Raw genomic sequence first — 23,096 nt, forward strand, 5'->3', positions numbered from 1 at the left:
CACTGTGACTCAAATGCCACATCGGTTGTTAAAATAAAAAACTGTCCTCTGCTTAGAGGTCTTAGACAGTTTGCTGATATGAAATCTGTGCCTAAGCTAATTTATGTAAAAGAAACACACGTTATGCCTCATTTGAGACACCTGAATGTCTCAGATGACATCTTTCCTGTCCCTTTCCTTTTGTCTTTCCAACTATCTCTTTATTCCACACAAAGCCACAGCCTCTGGGCTCCAGCCATCCTGCACAGCTTTAGTTACCACCGCTTTGAGATTTGCAGGAAATAGAACAAAAAAGAAAAGAAAGAAACTAAGGCAAAGGAAAGAACACAGACAGGTCTCAGATATCTGCTCTGACTCCACTCTAGCAGCAACATTATCAAAGGATACAGATAGCATGGTCCCAGGCAGGGATTACCCAGACACCTAGCTATCTGCAAATTCAGTCATGGGGAAGAAGTGGGGGGGTGTTTGGTCAGTGATAAAGTAGAAACGGGTACCCACAGTGATAGAGGGCTGGCTGATGGGGACAGAAAGAGGCGGGGGTGGGGTCAGCATCTAACTCACTTTCTGTCATTGAGTCATTGAAGAGGAATGCTGGGCTGCATGACAAACCCTACAAACCCCATTGGCTGAACCACAAACACACACACAAACTCACACAGTTCATCCACACCCTGAGGACAGGTGCCCATTTCATTACATCATCATTGTTACACCATGCTGGCAGTCAACAACCCACCATCTGCAGTCAGCTCATCTCTTGCTGCCTCTACCCCGAACTGTACCCTCTTTCTTCTTTCATAAGATTTTAGCCCCTGCACTAAATCTTTCTGCTCACGTCTCAACTACGCTTTTATCAGTGATACAAAATGTTATGTTTTATTTGGTGTGTTTCTCTACCAGCCTTGCAACAGATTCTTGATCCAGTTGTACAAATTCTGTTAGCCAGTCGGTCAACTAGTCATTTAAAAAGGTGCAATGTGTAAAATTGCCAAGCAGCTTAAAACATTGAAATAAATGTCAAAAAAGGTGTATGACAAAATAAAAGCAAAGACATCGAGAAGGAGTCTGTTTACATGACCCAAAAAAACAACTATGTTTGCATTATTCAGACCAAAACAGAACTTTAAAAAGTATGTAAACATGAAAACATGTCACTGAACATTAAAAACTATGTTTCAGCTTAAGGTCACGGACAGCATTTCCAGACTGTTGCTCTGCTCTAATAACTACAGGGTCACCTGACAAAATCATTATTCAGGTTACTAAAAGCAATATCTGTGGAGTGAATTTGGTTATTTTTATGTGTATGATGATGTCCCATGGAAAAGCTGCAGACTGTCTTGAACGCTTTTATTAAACATTCTACGTTGTTGTGGCATCAGGCATGCTCTGGTAAATAATTCAGTTCCCCCTCCAATGAAGGTTTACTGGGACAAGAACGGTGCCTGATTAAAAAGCAAGTCGAATGTTAACCATGACTATTTAATGACATAACATTTGTAAATCAGTGACTGCTGGTTAATGTGTGGTTGGCATTTCAGTCACCATTTCTGACTCACTCTATGTCTGATATTAGAAAAGGAAAAAGAAACAGCTTTACCCACAGCTTAATTTTACTACAATACGTCATGAGAAGAAGACTAGTTATAGAAAATCAAACAGATTACTGATGACACTTTTATTAGGCGGAATGCAAATGTTCATTACATAGTGATATTTTAAACATAATATTTATTTATAGAGGATAAAGATATATACATATATATATATCATGTATCACTATTCTGTGATATAATTCTGATGATGGACTTTTCTGGGCTAAGCTCAATTGTGCGAACAAAGAATCAAGCACACAGACAACTCAGGATCGCAGCAGGGCTTGCCATGGTTTAGCTACAGTGTCATGGTACTGCTACAGTAGATTACTACTAATACCAACCAAGTTTCCCTATGGGAATTAATGAAATACATCTCATCTCGTTTTAAAAAGTACAGGTCCAAATTTTATGAAACTTGGTGGATTACAAGCAAAAGAAGAACATGGCGAATTTTGCTGTAGATCTGTATTATTTTCTGAAATACTGTGGTCTCCATGAGTAGTTGTTGCTTTTCTTTCATCATCCTCAACAGAAAACATTGTAATTATTGTTTGATGGACATGAATTTCTAGACTATGTTATAAAATGAATATTTAAACACCGTCTGATTAAAATAATAATCCGTCGTTGCAGCTTTACAGTCTCTGTGTTGCTGTCAGAAAGTTGACTGCACTGAAAAGATTTTCCTGTGATTACACCTGGTTGGCTCACATTCACCAGCTCCTCATGCACTCCCTTCCTCGACATTTTGACTGACACTTTCATGAAGTGCCTGTGCATTAGCGGTCTTGACGAGCCAGGGGGGGAGCTGCCTATCTCATTCTCCTATTACACTCGACTGGCTGGCAGACAGGGAGAGGACACAGGATAGCCTGTTGATAGTGGATGGAGAATGAGCCTTACAGATTTGAGAAAGTGAGGAGAATGTCAGAGCAGTGGGACAGACGGTTGTTGCAACTACGAAAAGAAGCACGGGGAAGAGGAGGAGGGTAAAAGGGTTAAAAATGCAATCATGTCTGAGATGTGCTAACTGCATGGCTGTGTCAAATGTTTATAGAGAGAAAAACTTCCATCATTTCTTTCTTGCTCATCTTTGTGCAATCTTACCTGGGCTGAAGTGCCACTCATGTTCCTCTGACAACACCAGCACTGCCAGAACTGTGACCACAGTGACAGGAAAGAGCCACGTGGTTGTTGAGGCCATGACAGCGACGCACCTGGTTACCTGTCCGGAGACACACCGATGGCCACAGGCATACCTGTCACAGAGAAAGGGATATTAATAGCTGGATCCAACTGTTGAAACTGCTCCAGTCAGCTACTTTCACATCCACATACCCACATGCAGCTGTGGCCTGAGGCGGCTGAGCTCATAGGTTCACTATCACCATCAATAACTCAACTCTCTCCATCACCATCAATAACTCAACTCTATCCATCATAACGTCTTATTCCAAAGCACGTTGCATGTCTCAATCGCCGGTTTCGGAACATTTTCTATGCCAAGCTGAGCAAAGGCCCAAACCCCTCAGGAGCAAGCACAGAGCCAAATAACAAAGACCACTTTCTCTAATTTGTTTTTCTCTCTGCCACCACAATGCTGTGATGCAATAATAGTTTGCTGCCTTTAGAAAGGGTACAAACAGCGTGGTAATTGAGGAGGGTATAATTAGCTGTCCCAATTTATTCCTGGAGAACTTTATTCTTTCTGTATTTGAAATGCCAATCATTCCTCCAAACTATTTCAAATCTACTTTCTCTTAATAGTATGGGGCATATTTGGAGAACCTAGTTAGAAAGACTCATTCGGAGTGAATACCAAACAGATGAGGAAACAAAGATTGAAGAAGAAAAAGCCCAATAAGTGACAGAGCACAAAAACAGATGTCAGTGTTTTCAGTCAAAGAGAATACATCATTTCTGTAAGCTTTCCTTCTTCTTCAGTGTTTTATATATACGCAAAGGGCATCAAAGTCAAAAGCCCAAAATAAACAACAGAGCAAATTATTCCCTCCAGAGAAGATGTGGCTCTTGAATTGTATGAAACGCCTCACTTGTTCATTTTAACTTCTGTTCCCTACAGACTAAATACTATATGGCTGCAAAAAACAAACAACAAAAATGGTTGTAAAAAAACTAAACTTTAAAGAAGACACAAAGAAAACCAGTCACTTTGGTCATTCTTGCTTGTGTTGTTCTTACTCTCAGATGTAAGTCGCTTTGGATAAAAGTGTCTGCTAAATGACTGTAGAATAGAATAGAATAGAATAGAATAGAATAGAATAGAATAGAATAGAATAGAATAGAATAGAATAGAACATGGACCATACCAGCTAAGTTAATTATGTAAAAGCAGAAAAAGCTGATAATTAAGTTGTGTTAATTACAGTTGGTAGTTTTTTTTTGTGTTTGTTTTCCATTTCCATCCACCTCCACCCAATGAAGTTCAGACTCCAGATAAAATGTGTTAATGGTAATATGATTAATGAGCAGCTGGGAGGACCTGTTAAAGACACAGGAGCTAAAACTGAACATTGTATGCAAAGGGGAGCAGGAAGTGCTGCAGTAGTGTACAGTAGAAGAACATGTTTTTTTTTTTTAACGTTTAAATCCATCACATTTATTCTAGTACATTCTAAAATACAATTATGAATGGTGGCATCACAGGCCATTTAATTCAGAAACAAACATGGAATGAAATCCAACCAAGTCCTTGTTCATTACATCAGGTATTTGATGGGAGTGGTAGCTTAGGTAGTAAAGGTGGGCTTCGATCCAGAAGACCTGTGTTCACGTCCACATTGTGCCAACAGAGATGATTGTAGAGCCCTGTGTAAAACTCATAAAATGTAGAGTCTAATTTCCCAATTAGGTTTAATAATGTAAAAATTATTATTATTATTTAGCATTTGTTTTTGAGCAAGAATCTAAACATCTTGAAATTCAGAACCAACTAACACAGGGTTTAGTTTCTGTCAGGCATATTTAATAAACTGACAGGAAATAAAAGAGAGATAAACACATCCTCCCCTTATGAAGGCTACGCTGTTGAAACTGATTAAGAGGTGTTGACTTAACTTTTTGATCCGTGGAAGTTTGAGGTACTAGTTTCAACATTTGAGCAACTGTCCTTTATGAAAGTATGGACTTTCATAAAAGGAAGGTTGTGCTGAAGGTCCTCTGTGTACTCAATGTTTTCTTTCACAAAACATACCTCCATCCCTTCTGTTTATTCAACTTCTGGAAGTCTTTGAGAAAGACTTCCAGTGGTAAACAAGAAGAAGGAAGCAAACCTCACGATAAGTGGAAATCTGGTAAAGGAGTGACAGCTGGGAAAGACAGAGAGGCCTGGCTGCCCGCCCTGCAGACCCTCTGTGTTTCGGCTTCATCTCTGGCTAGACTGGGACAGGCTGACAGCTGACACACAGCTGTAGTGACAGAAGATTGGAGGGGGGTCGTCGCTTAGGGAGGAGAGGGAATGTATGGAAACAGAGTGAATAGTAGCTCAGGCGCACCAGGGCGGAGACAGGAGACCAAGAGCGGCGATGACAAGAGTACATGTGTGTAAGTATATGGGCGGAGCAAGGTGGTGTAAAGAGGATGACTTATGGCCTCGGAGTGTGTAAGCATGGGTGCATGGGGTGCGTATGTGGGCATAGAGGAGATCTCAGGGATAGCCAGCCAGTGCAGCTGTCCTGAATGGGAGACACAACGCAACTGATACATGGTGCATGTGTTTCGAGCAGAGAGAGAGAGAAACGGAGAGAAAGAGAAGCTGACATCTTTTCTTTCTATTGAAGGGGAAAGAAAAAAATATGTGAGCACATATGCTGGATGACAAAATGCTGAAATATGGAGTTTACTGGACTGAGCTCAGTGTGCAAAATCAGAGCTGAGAATCTGATGAGTGGGGCCTTGAATCTGAGGCAATCACCATAACAACCAGTGTGATATCAACAAACAATCCCCTTGACAACATCTCATCAGAGTTTTGTCAATAAGGCAGAAAATAAGGGAGCAAAACTGTTAGCCAGCACACTTCAGAAACACAAAGACATCATAAACAAGAGCAAAAAAGACTAACCATATGTTTCAGCGAACAGGAACAAAAGTGGCTGCAGCCATCTGAGAACATTGTTGTTGGAAAAGTCAAGTGGTGTTGAACAGCTGTGGTTAGTGCTCAGAGGGAAGGAGAAGGGCCTGCTGTGTTCTGGAGGAGGCAGCACAGCGAGTGTGCAGCCCAGTCTACACTCACATTTTGTCTCTGCTAATCCAAGAGCAGGACTAATGAATACTCATGAGCAGCTGCTGTTTCTGTCCCACACAACAAAACACAACTGACAAGAGGGACAGAGTCTAGAGTAGAAAGACACACAACTTTTTCAGTTAGGAGCCATTGCATCATTTGAGATAGCTTGCCAGTTGCTATAATTAGATTGCCTCAGCTGGCAAGACAGCCTTGGCTCTGCTTAGCGTCTTCTAAAGGGTCCCTCACGTAGGACTAACATGTTAGCATATGTTATTTTTTTCCAGTTGTTTAATAAAGTCAGTCACAACCTCAGTGAAGACCTGGAGACTTTCAGGTCATTTTGCATGTTTTCTGCAAACGGCATGTTTTAAATCATTGCCGACCGTTTTCTGAAGCATATCATTACTTAAAAGACTTTTTTCTGTGATTTTCTACAGTGCAGACAGCCATTAGTTTCAGTTTATGTCAGCGCAGTATAAAAATCAACTTATACAGGCTTGAAACTTGAGAGGCAATCAATCACAATCAAAGCTTAGTCGTTTTTTTTTCTGACAGAAAAGTTACGTCATCATCCATGACTTGAGATGCTGCTTAACAGCAACATTAGCAAAAGTTCCACTTATGAATTACACTCTGGCCCTGTTCACCCATTACTTGATTAACTTTCAAAGTTCTGCAAGCAGAAAGGCTCAAACTGTAATCTGGAATGTTGCTTCAGGACTGTGTCTACGTGTCAATGCTGATAGTTACCAGCTATAAACTTTACCACACCTAATATCTGCCAAACAAAAAGAGGCTGAAGTGAATGTTTAGCAGTTATGTTGCTAAGAATGTCTCAACCAATTCAGAGGAAAGTATGTAGATTTAGGTTTAAACATTTTCTCCTTCGTGTACACAAATGATTGGATGATGTCAGAAATCAGTGCAGGTTTTGAGATATTCCCCCTACATTCAGAAATGTCACCTTCCTGGTTAAAGAATTGTCCTTTTGATACCATAAATGTCTGTTTAAAATCTAATAGAAAACTAACTATAGACAATTTAGACAGAAGTAGTCTGTTTCAGAGTTTACACACCAGCATAGATGAAGGTAGCCTTTGATTTCATGTTTGATTTTATATTATTAGATCTCCTAAAAAAAAAACCTGCAGTTTCTTTTGTTTAAAAAATATGTAATAATTTATGTGATCTGCAACATCAGGAAGTGTCAAGCTTCACTTCTCGCCATTGATCTCTTCTTGTGCCATACACAGAGCACAACATGTGAAGTCCCCACTCATTGCCAGATAAAGTAACACGCTGCCAGTTAGACATGACTAATAGCCACTGGGGAGACTCAGAGTAGTGAGCTCTTTGTTTTGGATTTCCGTCAGCATGTGAGGAAGCTGGTTGTGCACACTATTACGCTTTGAGTCCTGGAGAGAAAGAAACATGAAATCAATCTTTAATCTTCACAACACTTTGAAGGGTGAGACTGTGCCAGCCACAGAATCAAGGTCATCTGATGGCTTTCTTGAAAATAGGCTTGCTTGTGTGAGACTCAGGCATGAGTGAAGTGGTGATCCCCGTGGGGCCACGGTTTTTATGTTTTTACTGAAGACCCATTCCAGGAGTGGGTATGAGCGGTTTGCTTATAGCTGTTTGTTCGTGGGGAATCTTTTTTCCATCCTGAAAACATTTCCTTCAGCTAACTTTGGTTAAATATTAAAGCACTTCTCCAAATAATAATTTCTCAAGTGAATAAACAACACAAGTTTTCACCCCAAGTGAGAGTGGAAACTAAATTAGTTATAAAACTGAGAGAAATTTAAAGTGATAATCTATTATTGAATGTTAAGCAAGATGTTTTACATCATATCCTTTCTTTATCATCCTGTTGGTCATCAGATAGTACATATGTGTGTCATTATGGTCAATTAAAGAAAGTCCGACTCATGACTGTAGAATCTGATTTTTACTGTTTCACTCGAGGAAGCAGAATTGGAGAACGGATGAATCAGTTAAACTGAGAGATGAAAATTCAGGACAAATACAAAAACAGCAGGTGAGTCAGAAAAACAAATTCAGCATCACCGACAGAAAAAGGAAAAAGTATATTATGTGACTGAGTGATGGCAGAATAAGGTGGTGAATCATAATGAAGGAAGAGTAAAACTAAAGCATACTTCCAGGAACAGTTTAGTAGTGCTCAACATCAAATGACTCATCGAGACAGCTCAGCCTCTACCAAAAAAAGAAAAAAAAGGCAGTTCAAAACGCCTTCCTGATGGTGGAGACGCAGTGGGGCAGCATCATAAAGCAGAGCAGCAAAAAATCCAAGCCACAGCACAGAGACTTCAGCATAGAAACCCCAGAGAAGAGGCTCAAGGGAAGCATATACCCAGGTAAAAAAAAAACACAATAAAGCCACAGTAAATAAATTTGCTTGCTGCTACACAAGCTTGAAATCCATCATAGCTACAGACAGAAACATCCACTTTTCCCCATTTCTCTAGTAGCATTGGTTCTTCTTGTCTCCTCAGTTCACACCAACTGCAGCAATGCTCAGCTTAACTGAATGGCAGACAGAGGCAATTGCTTACAAATTGCTTCATCTTGGACTGGAAAGTGGTAATGCCTTTATTAAAAGCAACAGCACCAACATATTTGTCAACACAGTTAACAAAGCATTGCACAAAGTTTACTGCCACTTTTTGTTATGACTGTTGAGACAGAGGAGTGGAGATGAATAGAGAGATGTATTCTCAAGGTGAGACATTAAACCCTGTAGCCAAAATATGAACATCTAAACAAGCTTTAAAAAGGAATTTAAAAAAATGTTTGCTGAAAACCAAATATCCTCATTTCTATGGGTGACTATCAGTGTGTGCTTATCTCTCCCTATACAGTATATGTTTGTATACAGTCTGGTGAGTCTAGTAGAGGCTAGACTTTTGCTGTAGTGTATCACACACAGGCAACCTTTGTTTTTGGGATGTGGGAATGAATAGTCCTATGATGTACTTGAATAGAAAGTAGAACTTTAAAACAGTGCAGTCAGTTGATCAGCACATGAATGTTTATGAGATTATTCAAACTCAAATATGGATACAGGAGTCTTCGAAATGGTCCAGTTTTGTTTGGCTTTCATATCCTCAATGTTAGTCTTCAACAGGTTTTTATGCTGCAAGTGACTGAACTAATTTGACTTTCTGATACAATGCTTTATCATTTTAAAGTATGATCACTGATTTGCCCTTCCTTTGTTTTATTATGAGCTTCTGAGGTGTTGAATTCTGCAGCTTTGTCTATTATCAGTCATCACAGAAACATAAGAGCAAAGCCTAACCAGGTTACATTTAAAAATGTGTCTATGCAGGGAGAATCCTGCAGTAAAACAGTATTTAGTCTGGACCGGGTCACTGTGATCCAGCACTGTTGCATCTGAGAAGTCAATAAAAAATATATATATACCAGACTGAATCCACAACAGTAACAACGCATACCAATGGAACTTTGGTTAACTGTATAATATGCTTTAGGGAGCACTAAAATAAAAAAAAGATGCAGTGTGAAACTGAAATATGACAGAAAATAGGGGAAATCTGAAAGAAACAAGGGCCTGTGTCAGCTGTTTATTAGCTGCATAGCATGACAACATTTAAGTGCTCTTTCCATGCATCCAAATAAAAATTAAAAGGAAAAGTGTGCAGTAGTTTCTTTTGGGGAACTGATGGATTGACAGTAACTGAAACACAGTTTTATTTCTCACGGCAGCAAATGTCACACATGTCAGTGCATGTATTTACACTGAGCTCAGCTCTTTCCTCTCTCGTTAATCCATCTGGCATGAGAGAAGTTCAGTTTCTGTTGAAGTACATTATTGACAGCCTCATCTCATCTGTACTTAAGTGAAGTTTTCTGCTACCTGAAAACGAACCTTCGCTGCTACTCTGAGGAAAGATTAGCTCTGTGTTTGACCTCAACTGGAGCATGGGTGTAACATTCATTATGAAAATCCAGCAGGAATGTGGTAGCATCAGCATGTTAATATAGCGTTTTTGCAGCAGAGTGTGTTTCTGGCTGTACTTTGACACTCAAGCTACTTAGGGCTGGAGTGTAATGGTGAGCTGAAGCCCAATTCCCTGAATTCAATTTGCACAGTCCCACCACCACCTGCCAGAGAACAAGTGAGAGGCAGAGATGAGGATGGGGTGAAAGAAGAGGCATGTGACAAAACTGTGCTACTCTCACAATGAGCAAAGAGAAAACAGACAGAAAGACAAGCAGAAGATGGTGGTGGAGGAAAATTCCTGGTGGTAATCGTACAGAGAAACTAGGAACAGCAGAGCGAGTGTGGGACAAAAGCAACTCTCTGCCCGCAGGAGGTTGGCAATTATTCATCCAGTGAGCACCTATTAAAACAGAGAGTCAGGGAACAAGAGGAGGCATGGAGGGAGAGATGGAAGTAAGAAGAGAGCAATGAAGAGCACAGCAGAAAAAAAGATCAGGTTGAACAGGAATGAAATCAGTGAGACTCAGCATTTTGAGTCAAAGTGAGAAAAACAGTCGGGCCTGACCCAACCCTCAAACAGATGTCTTATTCTACTCTCTTATGAATTACAGCTCAGGAGAAATCAAAGTGTTTCTGACATTTTAGGGCTGTTACAGCATAGTTACAGCATCAGCTAAAGAAAAAAAAAAAAAAAAAACACCCACACAAAAGCAAATAAGTAATCCAAAATGAGGTGGCATGGTTAATATAAAGTCTATGCTTCTCTAAAACTCAACCCACACAAACACATCTCTGTTAAAACCCTCAGGCACAGGCTGATACCTCCATCACGCTGGCAGTCCTCCTCCCTCTCAGCAGAAAATGCCTCCTAAAAAGAGCTAAATTACACATCACACAACAGTTTCCTAATAGTAATGCTCCCCTTCAAACTGACACAACCAGCCTACTCAGTGTGGCCCCTGCTGCAGCTCAAATTCATCATACAGAAAAATACACACCTAAAAAGAGGCTAACCTTTGATGTTTCATAAGGTTGTCTTCCATGTTAAGGTTTCAAGAGCCAACTTTGCCAGGAGCCATTAGCAATAATTAGTAGTGTACTGAACCACATGAGGTGCAGTGTGTGCTGGCAGCTCAGGTAAAAGCACAACCATGGTGTGAGGAGTTAAAATGGGAGGCAAGGAAGAAAACAGAGTCCATGCAGGCTTTTGACTGAGCTTCCATCTTTTATGAGGTTCATCTTTTTTTTTCCCAAAAGCTACAATCTTCACTTCAAGTAGCTGGTGAAATGTGTCAAGGAGCATGGTTCAAAATCAATTTTGGCTCACTAAAGCTTTCTCTCTGACAAAAACTGAAGATCATTACTGAAACCCACTCTGGCAAATTACCTGAAATTATGCCCCGTGAATCAAAATGCTGAGGTGAGGAGATAAAAAGAAGTGAGCTAAACGGGCACACCGAGACTGCTACGCATCTCTTCTTTGACCACTGCTGGCATAACACATCCAAATCCCCCGCTGAGCTGTCAACAGTTTGGTTGTATAGTGTATAATGTAGCTGCTCGGTTTTGACATGGAAGAAAAGAACAGAATAAAAAAAAAAGACAATAAGTGTTCATCAAAGTCCAACAGTGCCGTAGTTGATCATCGCTTCACTTTTAATGAGTATTTTATTATTTTATAGTCATAAAATATGTATTAAAGCTGTGAAATTATACATGAGGCGGCTGTTACCTGTCAGCTCCTAGCTTATTGTGCTTTACTGCATGCTGGTATTCACCCATTCACCCATCAGGCTCTTTAAACTTTCCCATGTTTTGCTACCACTCATATTAACATGCATGTATTTTTCCCCCTCACTCTTTACACAAGTCCTCGATGACAAAGCAAGAACAGCTTTTGAAAGTGTTCAATCTACTAAAATAATTAGAAAAAAGTGAAATTCCTAATTTACATGAATATTCACACCTTTTGTTTAGACGCAGCTAAATTCTGATGCATTTTAATGTGTGTCTAAAGGTCATATAGTTGATATGATATAGATGAGAATAGCTATATTACTATGGTATTCTGGGAAAGTAAATCAAGGTATTTTTGCATCAGTCAAAGTGTATAAAAGCATAGCAATCTCCAGCTATGATCCTAAAATGCAAAACATTTGGAACAACAAGCAAACTTTCTAGATCTGGCCACTGGCCACCTAGACTATAACACAGTGCTTTGGTCAGTCAAGTAACCAAGAGCTCAAAGTTCTGCTGTTTGGCTTCTCATTTTTTAAAAAGAAATATTTGTTTCTACTTCCATCCAGTTCCCATTTATAAAGTGGTCTTGACTCCAGGAATCAGCTGTTTCTGACCTAGCATTATAATTACTGACAATGTTTAGTTTTGGGCTATGCAAAAAGAGAATTATGACTGATTTCATTAAAAAAACAATACTTATTTTTCCATAATAGACTAGAATGATGTGCAAGTTCAGTCAGGCTACTATCCAAACTGGACTATTTGGCAACAACTTCCAAAGGAGTCTCTGCAGGAGACAAGACACTCAATAAAAAATTTGCACAATCCTAACCAAAACTATTTCAGAGCCTCTGGATCTTAGGTTGGAGCAAAAGTTTTAATTTTTATAAAACAACAACCTGAAACTGCTAACAGGACAATATTTGGCTACTGTGGCTTCAGAAAGCATTTATGAAAGATCTAAGGCGTCCCATGAAGCTGGATTAGTGGCTTTGCGAGGTAACTTCACATTTGACTTCAGGTTTCTATGTCAGAAAGTTGGTTCACTTCTTATCTGGGTGTATGCTAGAAACTTCCATCTATTCTTGAGTAGATTAGGTTTCAAGCTAAGAGATCAACTCATAAAAAGCGCTGTGTCTACACCACCAATCAATTTTCTCTGAAAAATTAAAAAGTAAAAGCTCTCTCAGTCAGAAACAGTTTAAAATGTTTGACTTTAACTGAGAAGCATCTTCACGAGAGATAACTTAGCAGGAGGGAATGCTTATGTTGCCCAAAAGAGAGACTTATTACTTTAAACATATTCCTGCTGACTTTCAAAGGTTTGGAACTAGCATCAATTATTTTTTTTCTATATTACAATCCCCACTGAACTATGAAAGATTTTTGCCATTTTCCTTATACAGCGTTTGACAGTGCAGCGTATCAAACTTGTCAAACTGCACCGAATGATCCCTGTATGTTCTTATTCATATCCACATCTATTATATAACATGTTTAAAATTTCATTTAAGAAAAGTCACTTCATGACTAAATTTAATTCATTTTATAGCCTGGATGATAAAAAATGAATTTAGACATTCACACAAGCCCACTGACTGATTTGAACTTAAATTTCTTTACATGGTGCAGAGTGTGACTGAACCTGTCTGACATGCCTCAAGGGTACACCTACAGCTGATTTATATGTATTATTAAAATACAAATCATAAATTATCTGATCTAATTATTCTTTAATAATTGAGCTGTTACATTAATCAACTTATTAATTCACACACTCTTGTGGCATTTACTGGTTGTAATGCTTTTAGCCTGCAGCAAATATTTAAATTCTCACATTAATTCAGGATTAGAGTTTGTTCTATTTCTTAGAAACATGCAGTATCAGATCTATATGATGGTTCATCTGATACACCTCTCTTTTCACATGAAACACACATAACCAGAGTAAAAAAAAAAAAATATTGAGCAATTCTTATAGAGTTGATTACCCTGGATGTGTCTAGATCCTGACTGATACAGATTTTAGCTTTTTATCCCCATTATTTCTAAATAAATTATCACTATTTCCTTTGTTATTGCGAAAACTGCATGTTCTTATCTAAGATTAGTCAGAAATTACAAAAAAAAGTGGAAACCTGAACGAGCCTACAAAGAGTCTGTAAATACAGTACACCACCTTTCATTTAACAACATATAGAGCAGGGGTGCCTAGCTCCGGTCCTCAAGGGCAACAATCCTGCAGGTTTTTTATGTGTCCCTGCTCCAAAACCACCTGACTCAAATTGATGAGTCATTGTGCAAAACTTAATAGGCTGTTGGATCTATCCCATTTGAGTTAGGTGTGTCGAAGCAGGAAACATTGGAAAATCTGCAGGACAGCAGCCCTCGAGGACCGACTTTGGGCACCCCTGATATAGAGGTATTTCTATAGGTTGATGAGATAAAAAAGATGCACAGAGCCAAGTTGACAAGTTGTTTGAGGAACGTTTAACCCACATCTAAACACTGCTATCTATCCGGGGCATCCTCGAAGGAAAGAGCAAACAGATAAATAATCAGACACACAGGGAGGATAGAAAGAGGGAGGCTGAGGATAAGACGGATGAGGAAAGGAGGGGGATAAATGAAACATCTAGTGCTGCTTCAAAGGGAATGTAGAGACAGAAGATGAAGAAGAGAATCTGTTAGATGTAGAGAAAGAGACAGATTGCCAGAATGATCTATTAGGGGATCAAAAGTATGTTGGATGTCAGTGGAGGAAGGAGGGACAGGGGAGATGAAGAAATGATCTGAGAGCAGGTACAAGTTTGGAGATGGAGATTCATGAAGATGATATCAAACAGATTTGGAAACTCACTGACGAGTAACACCGAAGAAACCCCTAGCTCCTCCTTGGAGGTTTTACCACCCATTACACGATTAATTTGTTAGCCTGACAGTGTTGAGCTTGCTATGCATGTGACCACACATTCGGCAAAATGCAATTGAAAAGTCTAGACTTGAGAGGAAATTGGTTTAGGAAAGCAGAGTGGTCAGAAGAGTACTGCCTTCAATTGATTTCATTTCCCATTAAAGGAAGACTGTAGAGAGAGGAGGCAAGTAACCATGTCGTGTTTTTGGACTTGAATGAATTCTTCCGCTGCCCTTTCTGTTTGGTCTGTTGGGAGCCAATTATGAGCAAACACAGACTTTCTGCCTAATACACTATCGCTGCAAAAAAAAAAAAAAAAAAACCACACACACAAACACACACACACACACACAAAAAGACTGTTCTTCTGGAATGAAAACATCATCATCGTCACTGCGCTCTTTCATGTGGTTAACTAGGCACATTAGTGTCGTTGCTATAAAGATCAGGTAACTGTACAAAACATTTAGTTCAGTCATCGTGCATAATTTGCACAATGACTGAAGTGACACAAATTCAAAGTCAGACCTCCTCTGCATTCACATCCACCTGCTCAAAGTCTTCTTAGAAGGTCAACAACCAGAAACAAGTCACGAAGGATATGTGGCCACCAAACAATGGCCTAGATGGAAAACAACAAACTGAGGTCAATGATCAACCAGACTAAACCAGCACTCGCGTTGTAGTGCCCCCCCGCCCCCTTTCTGTTTGCTTAAAAGGGTCCATGCATCAATCTGCTTTCAGTAATGCAACAATGGCTTCACCTTTTTCTTGTAATGCACAAAAATGCTGTGACTTTGTTCCCATCTCAAGTGAATGACAAACAACAAACGGCCCATTCTCAGACACTGCTGGACAAATTACTTTCATGTCTGTGTGCTTCTCCACAAATCTTATTATGCAAGTAATGACATTTTGTCCTAAGCCTGCCAAAACAAATCAATAGAAAGTTCCCAAAGTGTGTGCATGCACACTTATACTTACACGACTGGTCTATCCAACTATTTGAGATATTCTGCGTCTCCTCTGCTGGACTGCACAGCTGATAAAAAAAACAGCTTTGCAGAGCTCTCGTGGGACGCTGTGGGAGAATCACTAGCCAGATGCCCATCAGACAGTGATCCGACAGACATGTGCTTTCTGGGAGGGACTGAGCATCAACACTCAGAGCTCTCCCTCACTTCGTGCCCCTGTTGTCGCTACAGAGGCAAAGAGGGAATACAGGGAGAGAAAATGGCACTTTATTGCCTCTATCTATTGGTGAATAGCAAAGACACCCCCATCTCTTCCTCCTCCTTCTCCTCCTCCTCCTTCTCCCAACAACTTAACAATACTACACCTCCCCTAGATTGGCTGCTCAGTGGCCTGGCCAGCAAACAAATCTACCATTTATATGTGGGAAGGGTGACTGCCCAATGAACTGCACACCCACTAAAGCCCATTGTTAAATCCCTCCATCAGGCTACCTCCACCTTCCTACAACCACAGCCACTTAGAAACAAGCTGGCAACAGACGGGCATGCAATCACACGCCTACATTTTCACCTCTCTCCGCTGACATGAGCAGGTTTTTTTTATACAATCTGCACAACCCAGTTAGAATATGAGAATCTTTATTGAACCACATGACGGATTCACTACCACCGCCCTTTTCTTCTCAGTCAAACTCAAACAAAAAATAGGAATCCTGTTCAAAGTCCAAAACCTACTAGCTGTTCATCTCCCCCCCAGAGTGTGAACTGTTTTCTGTATCAACAATAGCCTCCTCTCCAGGGTAAGGCTGTGATGGTTTCAGGGTTGGAACTTTTAAGGCCAGAGGTGAGTGAAACCAGAGCTGATGGTCTCACTGGAGGTCACCTGTGGTACTGTCAGGTCACAAGGTTAGCGGAGGGTTTGATGACCACCAGTTAGATGCATGGAGGTCACCATAAACGTTAAAAGGAATTCATCAGAAGTGATGCATTTTTTTATAAAGACTGACATGACTAGTAATAATTATTTATCTTATATGAGTATTAAGGAGGGGGCGTATGAAAGCAATAATTCTGTGGGACGTTTTTAGTTGATGAGGTGAGGTCTGAGTTAAGAAATCTGATGTGAAAATAGATGTGTGAAAGCAACATTCTTGTCTTGGTTTCTGTGGCATGATGTGGGAAATGTAGACCATGATGTACCCTATCAAATTATTTTGGATATGCAGGCAGTAGATGCCACAGTGAGTCCGCCGCACAAACGTGCAGAAAACGGCTCAAGGCGCAACGAGACCTCATCTGCGCTCCCTAGCGAGCCCGTGCCCGGTGCCCAGAGAAGCAGTGCCCGGATCACACCGAGACTTAAAGACGCCTTGCTACAGGGTGTGAGGCAGACATACACACACACATATATAAACAGACTGCTGTAAATATCCGCTGCAATATTATTCCAGTAGCTTATTACGGAGTAACGCGCTGGGAGAAGACAGACGTGGGGCGTTTACATGAGTTTCTATGTACTTACCGAAAGAAAGCGGGGAGAAGTGCGCTTTGACAGCAGTCCAAACTTTGGGATAAACTGTATTTAGAAAGCAGTGCCCAGAACAATACGAGTCCACAAAATAACTGAATAATCCCAACAGAGCCCGAGGCAGCAGTTCACTGAACGACCTCAGCCAAAACTCTAAAAATAAGAAAGTACTCGTTAAACACTCCGGCTTATATTAGTATTAGACTTGACCCTCTAGAGATACATAGCTTCAAAACTAGTCAACAAAGAGGAGGAACGACTACATAGTAGAGTTTGAACATCCAACCGTTTCTGCTCCGCGGCCCCTCTCTGAATGCTCACCCCAGCCACACCGCCTGCTCTCCGGACTCCGCAGCCGGGCCAGCAGGCGCCGCCAGGTGCTCATTTACATAACTGCACCGGCTGTGTCCAATCACAGCTGGGAGCAAGGTGTCTGATTGAATATTCCAGCACGCGGCTCGTCCAATCAGAGTCTCCGGTGGGAGGGAGTTATGACCTGAACTGCAACACAGTGTGAGGTGATGGGAGTCTCTTCGTCAGACACAAAATTTGGGCACATTACATTTGAAATAGAAACAGTAAGTCTTTTTTATATGTAAGAAATGGTTTCTGTGTAGTTTAAAAGCATTGTTTTTACTTATATAAACGTCAAACTCCTCCGATAATCAGTTTAACCTCCCAGCATCTGGCATGGCTCAATTATTGTGAACCCACAGCACTCAGCCATGGTATTTAACCCTGAAAGAAACTTTATTACAGAGTATTGGTGGTGTAACTGTATACTATTACCACCTCCGGGCTATAATGACTGAGACTGAAGGTGTGCAGTAAAACGCACCAACGGAGAGCTGGAACTACAGTTGCTGATATGGGACCCAGAGGCAAAAACTGGGACAGGATTTCATGTTTAAAAACAGCCACATGTGTGAGTTTTTATGCTGCAAATCATACAAAAAATGAACAAGTCTGTCTCTGAGTGGGGAAAAGGCTGTTAAGCAGGTACAGTACTTGCTGGTACTTGCCTTCTGACTGAGAGGAGGGAAACTTTAGCTGGAGCTCAATCAGCAACAAGGGACAATAAAGGTCATTTACACACTCTGAGCTCCACCTTCAGTAAACTGGGAAGGGAATCAGCTCATAAAGTCTGCTCCTTTTTGTTTGTTTTAGCTGTTTGTGTTAGGCTTTAAGCTTAAATATTTTGTCCCAAACTATTTTGAAATCAGACAGCTCTGCCCCAAATATTGGACATTTAATTACATTTACTTAACAGCTGAAGTTACTGGTTATTTGTCTCACAAATAGTAAAATGAGGCTTTAATAAACTGCCATACTTTTGATATTACAATATTAATATCCCATTTTGAAATATAAACAACTTGCACACATGTTGAAAAACTTTCAATTTGTCAGAGAATTCTTGCAAGATTTTTTTTATAACTCCTCTGAATCTCTGCCTTTTCCTCTCTTTCTCTCATGCCACCTTTTCATCAGCCCACTTTCCACTCTCCCATCCTCACCCTTTCACCCTCCCTCTCTCCCTGCACCACTCTCTCCAACTTTCTTTGTCTTTAAAAAGACTTGAGTTGGACTTTCATCTGGCCTGGCCCCATTCTCCCTGCATATCATTAACATTCTTTCATCACTTTTCAATCCAGAGCTACACCAAACCAGAAGCTCTCCTTTCACTCTACTGAAGCTTTCCTTCCTTTCTTGCTACAACATAACCTTGTGAGGGGAGTTTTCTCTTCATTTTGCTGCATTGCTGTCATGACATGTAAGTGTTTCTGCTTCCCTGTGGTCTGTTTCTGTATAAACTTTGTTTTCCTGTACTCCTAAGCAAACACAAGGGGGATGTAGTTAGTTTGCAAATTAAAGGGACAGTGCAAAAAGTTATCATCCATGACATCATCAACAAACTGTTGACTCATTCCCCGAAACGATCCTGTTGATGAGCGCAGTAATTCTTCACTTCACTTGTTATTATTCTCCTCAAAGCCTTTCCCTTCCCTTTGCAGCTCTTTCTGTCGGGCACATCGTCCAACTAGCTGTGCTTTGTTCGTTGTCCAGGCAACTGCAAATCCCCTGGCAGAAATTATGACCTTTTTCAGCATTATTTCAAACCCTGTTCCTCCTCTCTCCCATTCCTTTTGTGTCTCACTTTCACGTTGCCCTAACCCTTTTTCATATTTTTGTTTATACTTTTATAAATACACACACATATATATAACACTCAGTTTCTCTGTTTAGTTTTGGTTTGTTACTAAACCCCTTTGCTCCCTTCCTCCTCCCTCTCTACTTGCTTTGAGTGAAAACCAGTGGAGCATAAAAAGCAGGTCTGATCCTGTGAGGAATTCACACAGAGAGGGAGATGAAGGAAGAGGGAATAAAAGAGGAAAAAGTTGTATTACACTTATGAGGCAGCAATGATGAGAAGCCACTTAGGTAAGAAAAGTAAAAGGAAAGGGAAGGGAACGAGTTACCTAAACAATCAACAGTCTGTCAAGAAGAACAAAGGGTGGATTTCAAGTTAAAGAAAATTGTGCTAAAAGTTACTTAGATGATAAAGTTTTTGCATCTTGAAACAGTTACTGCATTGAGTAGAAAATTCCCATTTTATCAAGTTTCTCTTCAGGATGATCTATTGCCTGTCTTTGTGCAAATGCAGTTTGTATTGATCTCTTCTCTGACATCAAAGACAAAAACATCTGAATCAGAAATGGAAGCATTCACTAAAAAGGCATGTCAAGGGACAACACATTCTCTCTCCACCGAAACAGCCTGTTGGCCTCCTGTTGTGGTCTGACAGCTGTGCAGGACTGCATGATTCAGACAACACAGATCAGTTGCAGAATGTGAGGCTTGCAGTATGTTGGGAACCAGGGTAAAACCACATACCAGGCATTCTGTTCTCTGAAACATCCCTGCCAGGGTTTCCTTCACAGGAAAAACTGAAAATCAATAAAAGTCTTTAATTTGTGACGGTTAGTGAAATTCCACGAGTGTCTCAAGTTCATTTTACAGCAAAACATATATTTTTTCCCATGGATGTGTGACCTTAGGTCTTGGTTTGGGTTGAACATTCATGTATCCATGTGTGAGAGTGAACATGCAATTGTGTGTGTGTGAGTGTGTGTATACAGCTCCACATACACCCCTATGTTACCCCCCAAATGTCTGTTTACTGTGACTATCAGTGTCACAGTCCCGGGGCAGGTTGTGGTTGATTGGCCCCTGGAGAGGATCTGGGAGCTTGGAGGTGTCAGGGGGGTCACCAGGTCAGTGTCTGCACCAGGGGGAGGTTCCTGCATGTGGGGAGTGTGGGTCGAGGGGAAGGTGGGTGTTGCAAACCCATGAGTGTTCTTTTTAGATCTTTGGTGAGGAAAATGTTTGTGACAGCTTATTTTCCACAGAGCTCTGATTTCTGTCATCTTTCTATAATTTAGAATCTCAACTGGTAGTGAACTTTCATGAGAAGACAGCTTATTGTTGAAATGTCAGCTGAAAACAACGTTCCTTCCACTCTAATTTAAAGAATATTCACATGATTTTTCATTCTACCAGATGGTTCACCACTTCACCTCAGTCCATGAGTTCAGACCCAGAGAATGACACCATCTCTGGGTCATTTTTATAAATGTATTTTTTTGCACAGTGTAGTTTTATCTTACATTCATGACGAACTCTATCCATGGACAGTGATTATTAGAGATTATTAGAGATTTTCCTGTGTCGGTGCAGCAGTGCCTTACAAATGTATCTAATATTCAGTACAGATTTTTTTAGTCTTTTCCCACGTGTATAGGGATTTCTCTGGGTTTCTTTAATCTTTTAAAGATAAAATATACCATAGATGACTAAATGACCTACTGTTTACTGTTAAAGTACAGTAAACAATTAAGTATTTAAAAAACACAAAACAGAGAAACAGTATTGAATATATGAAAATGTGTGCATTGTGATAAGACCAAGAAAGTTTTCAGGGTGGGGAATGTCTGTAAAGCTTTGTTTCTGAACTATGCAGAATAATACTTTTACACTCAATCATGTTACTGACCTTTTGCCAATTATCCTAAGTAGCTGTGAAATGCTCTATTAGCCATTGTTTTCTGGCATTATGCAAGTTTTTTGTTTCCTTTTTGCATATGTACCAATTATTACAAATTTGTTGCTCGCATAAGTAAGATAAGATAAGATAAGATAAGATAAGATAAGATAAGATAAGATAAGATAAGATAAGAATAAACAACCCAGAGAGGCAATAACAATGTGGTAAAAATGTTCACAGAGCTTGTGACAGAAAACCCAGACATATTTTAAAGTAACAATAAATAAGGGTACTATGTGTAGTAGATTATAAGAAAATAAAAAGCTTTTCACCCACCCACCCCTTATCATGATGGCATGGGTGAGGCCTGGAAGCTTGAGGGTCCTGTGCGAATCTGAGCTGTTCCTATGAATGTGCTCATCTGGACAAAGATGTGTGATGTTTCTCCAGGTATTTGTTGGAGCCGCTCCTCTGAGCACTGGGGGACATTTCAGATGACAGTGGGCACCACTGTTGCCTTGTACTGTGTAGGACATTTACATAGAATCATGCAAAGATAATTCCTTCATCTTAAACTATTTATTGAAACAAAACCTAACAATAGTGGTGGGTATACCACAACATACAAATGTCTCAATAACTTGTCATGTGTCAGGTGTCGTCTTGGACTGATGATGTCAAAATGTAAACAGTATGATGAAGAGGACTCTTTAATTACAAGCAGCCATTGAACCAGAACATTTAGTGGTCAACACATGTACATATATATATATATATATATATATATATATGTATATATGAAAGAGAGAGTGATTACATCACAAATGTCACTTCATGTACCTTGTATTGGCAGTAAAGGAAACATGGGGGGTCATAGGGGGTAGTTTCAAATTACTAAGGTAGCATAAATGTCCTGGGAATCCATCCAGTTGTTATTGCCTGGATCAAAGTGCCATCCCTAGAATCATGCTACTTGAATTGATTAAAAATACTGTTATTATTCAGGCAAAAAAAACCAAAAAAAAAAAAAGACACCCATTGCTTGCAGTCCTTCTTCTAAAGTGTGAATTTATTTTATTTAATAACCTTACAAGAAGAATGACTTCTTTCAAGCCTTTACATTCTGCCTCTGGAAGCAAAACAATGCGTAGACATAAAAAAATACTTTTAACAAATAACTCTCTGTCTGGCAACAGCGTCGATCAAAGTCATCCAAGTATCTGCTGGATGAATGCCATCTTGCCTGGAGTGTCCTTGTGATCCTGTGGATCATGTGAGTGAGGTGCGATGAGCTCAGTGTTGTTGTCAGGGGGTTGTAGGGGACGAGGGGAGGCGGGAATGTGGAGCACAGGGGTGGGGGCGTTCCATACGATCCCTCACACTGTCAGGAGCCTCTGGAGACTCTCTCAGCTGTAGCATTGCACTTGTGCCTCCTCTTCCTCATGTTTGGAAGTGGAGGTGGAAGAGGAATGGAGGGCAGACTTTTTTTTTGGGTGTCATGTTACTACTCCCCCTCAAAAATCCCCTGCTATGCATCTGCAGACACACACAAACACACACACACACATCTGACGGTGTGGAGTACAACCTCTGTGATGGCATTTGGGAGGCTTTTCTCTGACTGTTCTTTGTTCAAACTGTCAACTTTGGTAGGATTTTACCTCCCTTTTCTCCCTCTCCTCATCTGTCTGAATGAGTAGCATTCCTTTTCCTCTGCAACTACAATTTGGTAATGTTTATGTCTTTGTCTGGCCTTCCCTCCCACTATCTTTACCAGTAGCATGTCAAGGTTATCTACACCCTTGGTTTGAAGTTCAATCAGTTAAACTTGCCTCAAACATCCATGCCATGTTTCCCAAGATCTTTGTGTGAAGACATATAATTAGAGCAATCCTTTAATTATTTTAACTGATATTTATATTGGCCGATTGTCAAAGGAAGAAACAAAACCCTGGCCTGAGTTTCTATCGCCACAGTAATCCAAGTCTGATCTTTGAGATTTCCTTGGATATGAAAATCTCCCGCCCTGTTTTTAAACCTTCAGGCCCGAC

At 40.2% G+C, this 23,096-nt stretch overlaps 1 protein-coding gene across 4 annotated transcripts in view; it reads right to left on the reverse strand.

Annotated features, from left to right (window-relative positions):
• ddr1 (discoidin domain receptor tyrosine kinase 1) overlaps window positions 1-17,321 on the reverse strand; it is a 53,106-nt gene extending 35,785 nt beyond the window's left edge. For 3 of the 4 annotated variants that reach the window (XM_041987302.1, XM_041987303.1, XM_041987300.1), the window contains exons 1-2: window positions 16,995-17,321; window positions 2,709-2,860 (exon numbers count right to left, since the gene is read on the reverse strand). In XM_041987302.1, the coding sequence (XP_041843236.1) occupies window positions 2,709-2,805 (97 nt within the window). In that variant the 5' untranslated portion in view covers window positions 2,806-2,860; window positions 16,995-17,321. Of the gene's footprint in view, window positions 1-2,708; window positions 2,861-15,482; window positions 15,693-16,994 lie in introns of those variants that run through there. The other variant, XM_041987301.1, reaches the window with a different exon arrangement.
• Window positions 17,322-23,096: the final 5,775 nt, after the last annotated feature.

The sequence above is a fragment of the Melanotaenia boesemani genome, chromosome 6 (genome assembly GCF_017639745.1).
Source record: "Melanotaenia boesemani isolate fMelBoe1 chromosome 6, fMelBoe1.pri, whole genome shotgun sequence".
Lineage (NCBI taxonomy): Eukaryota > Metazoa > Chordata > Actinopteri > Atheriniformes > Melanotaeniidae > Melanotaenia > Melanotaenia boesemani.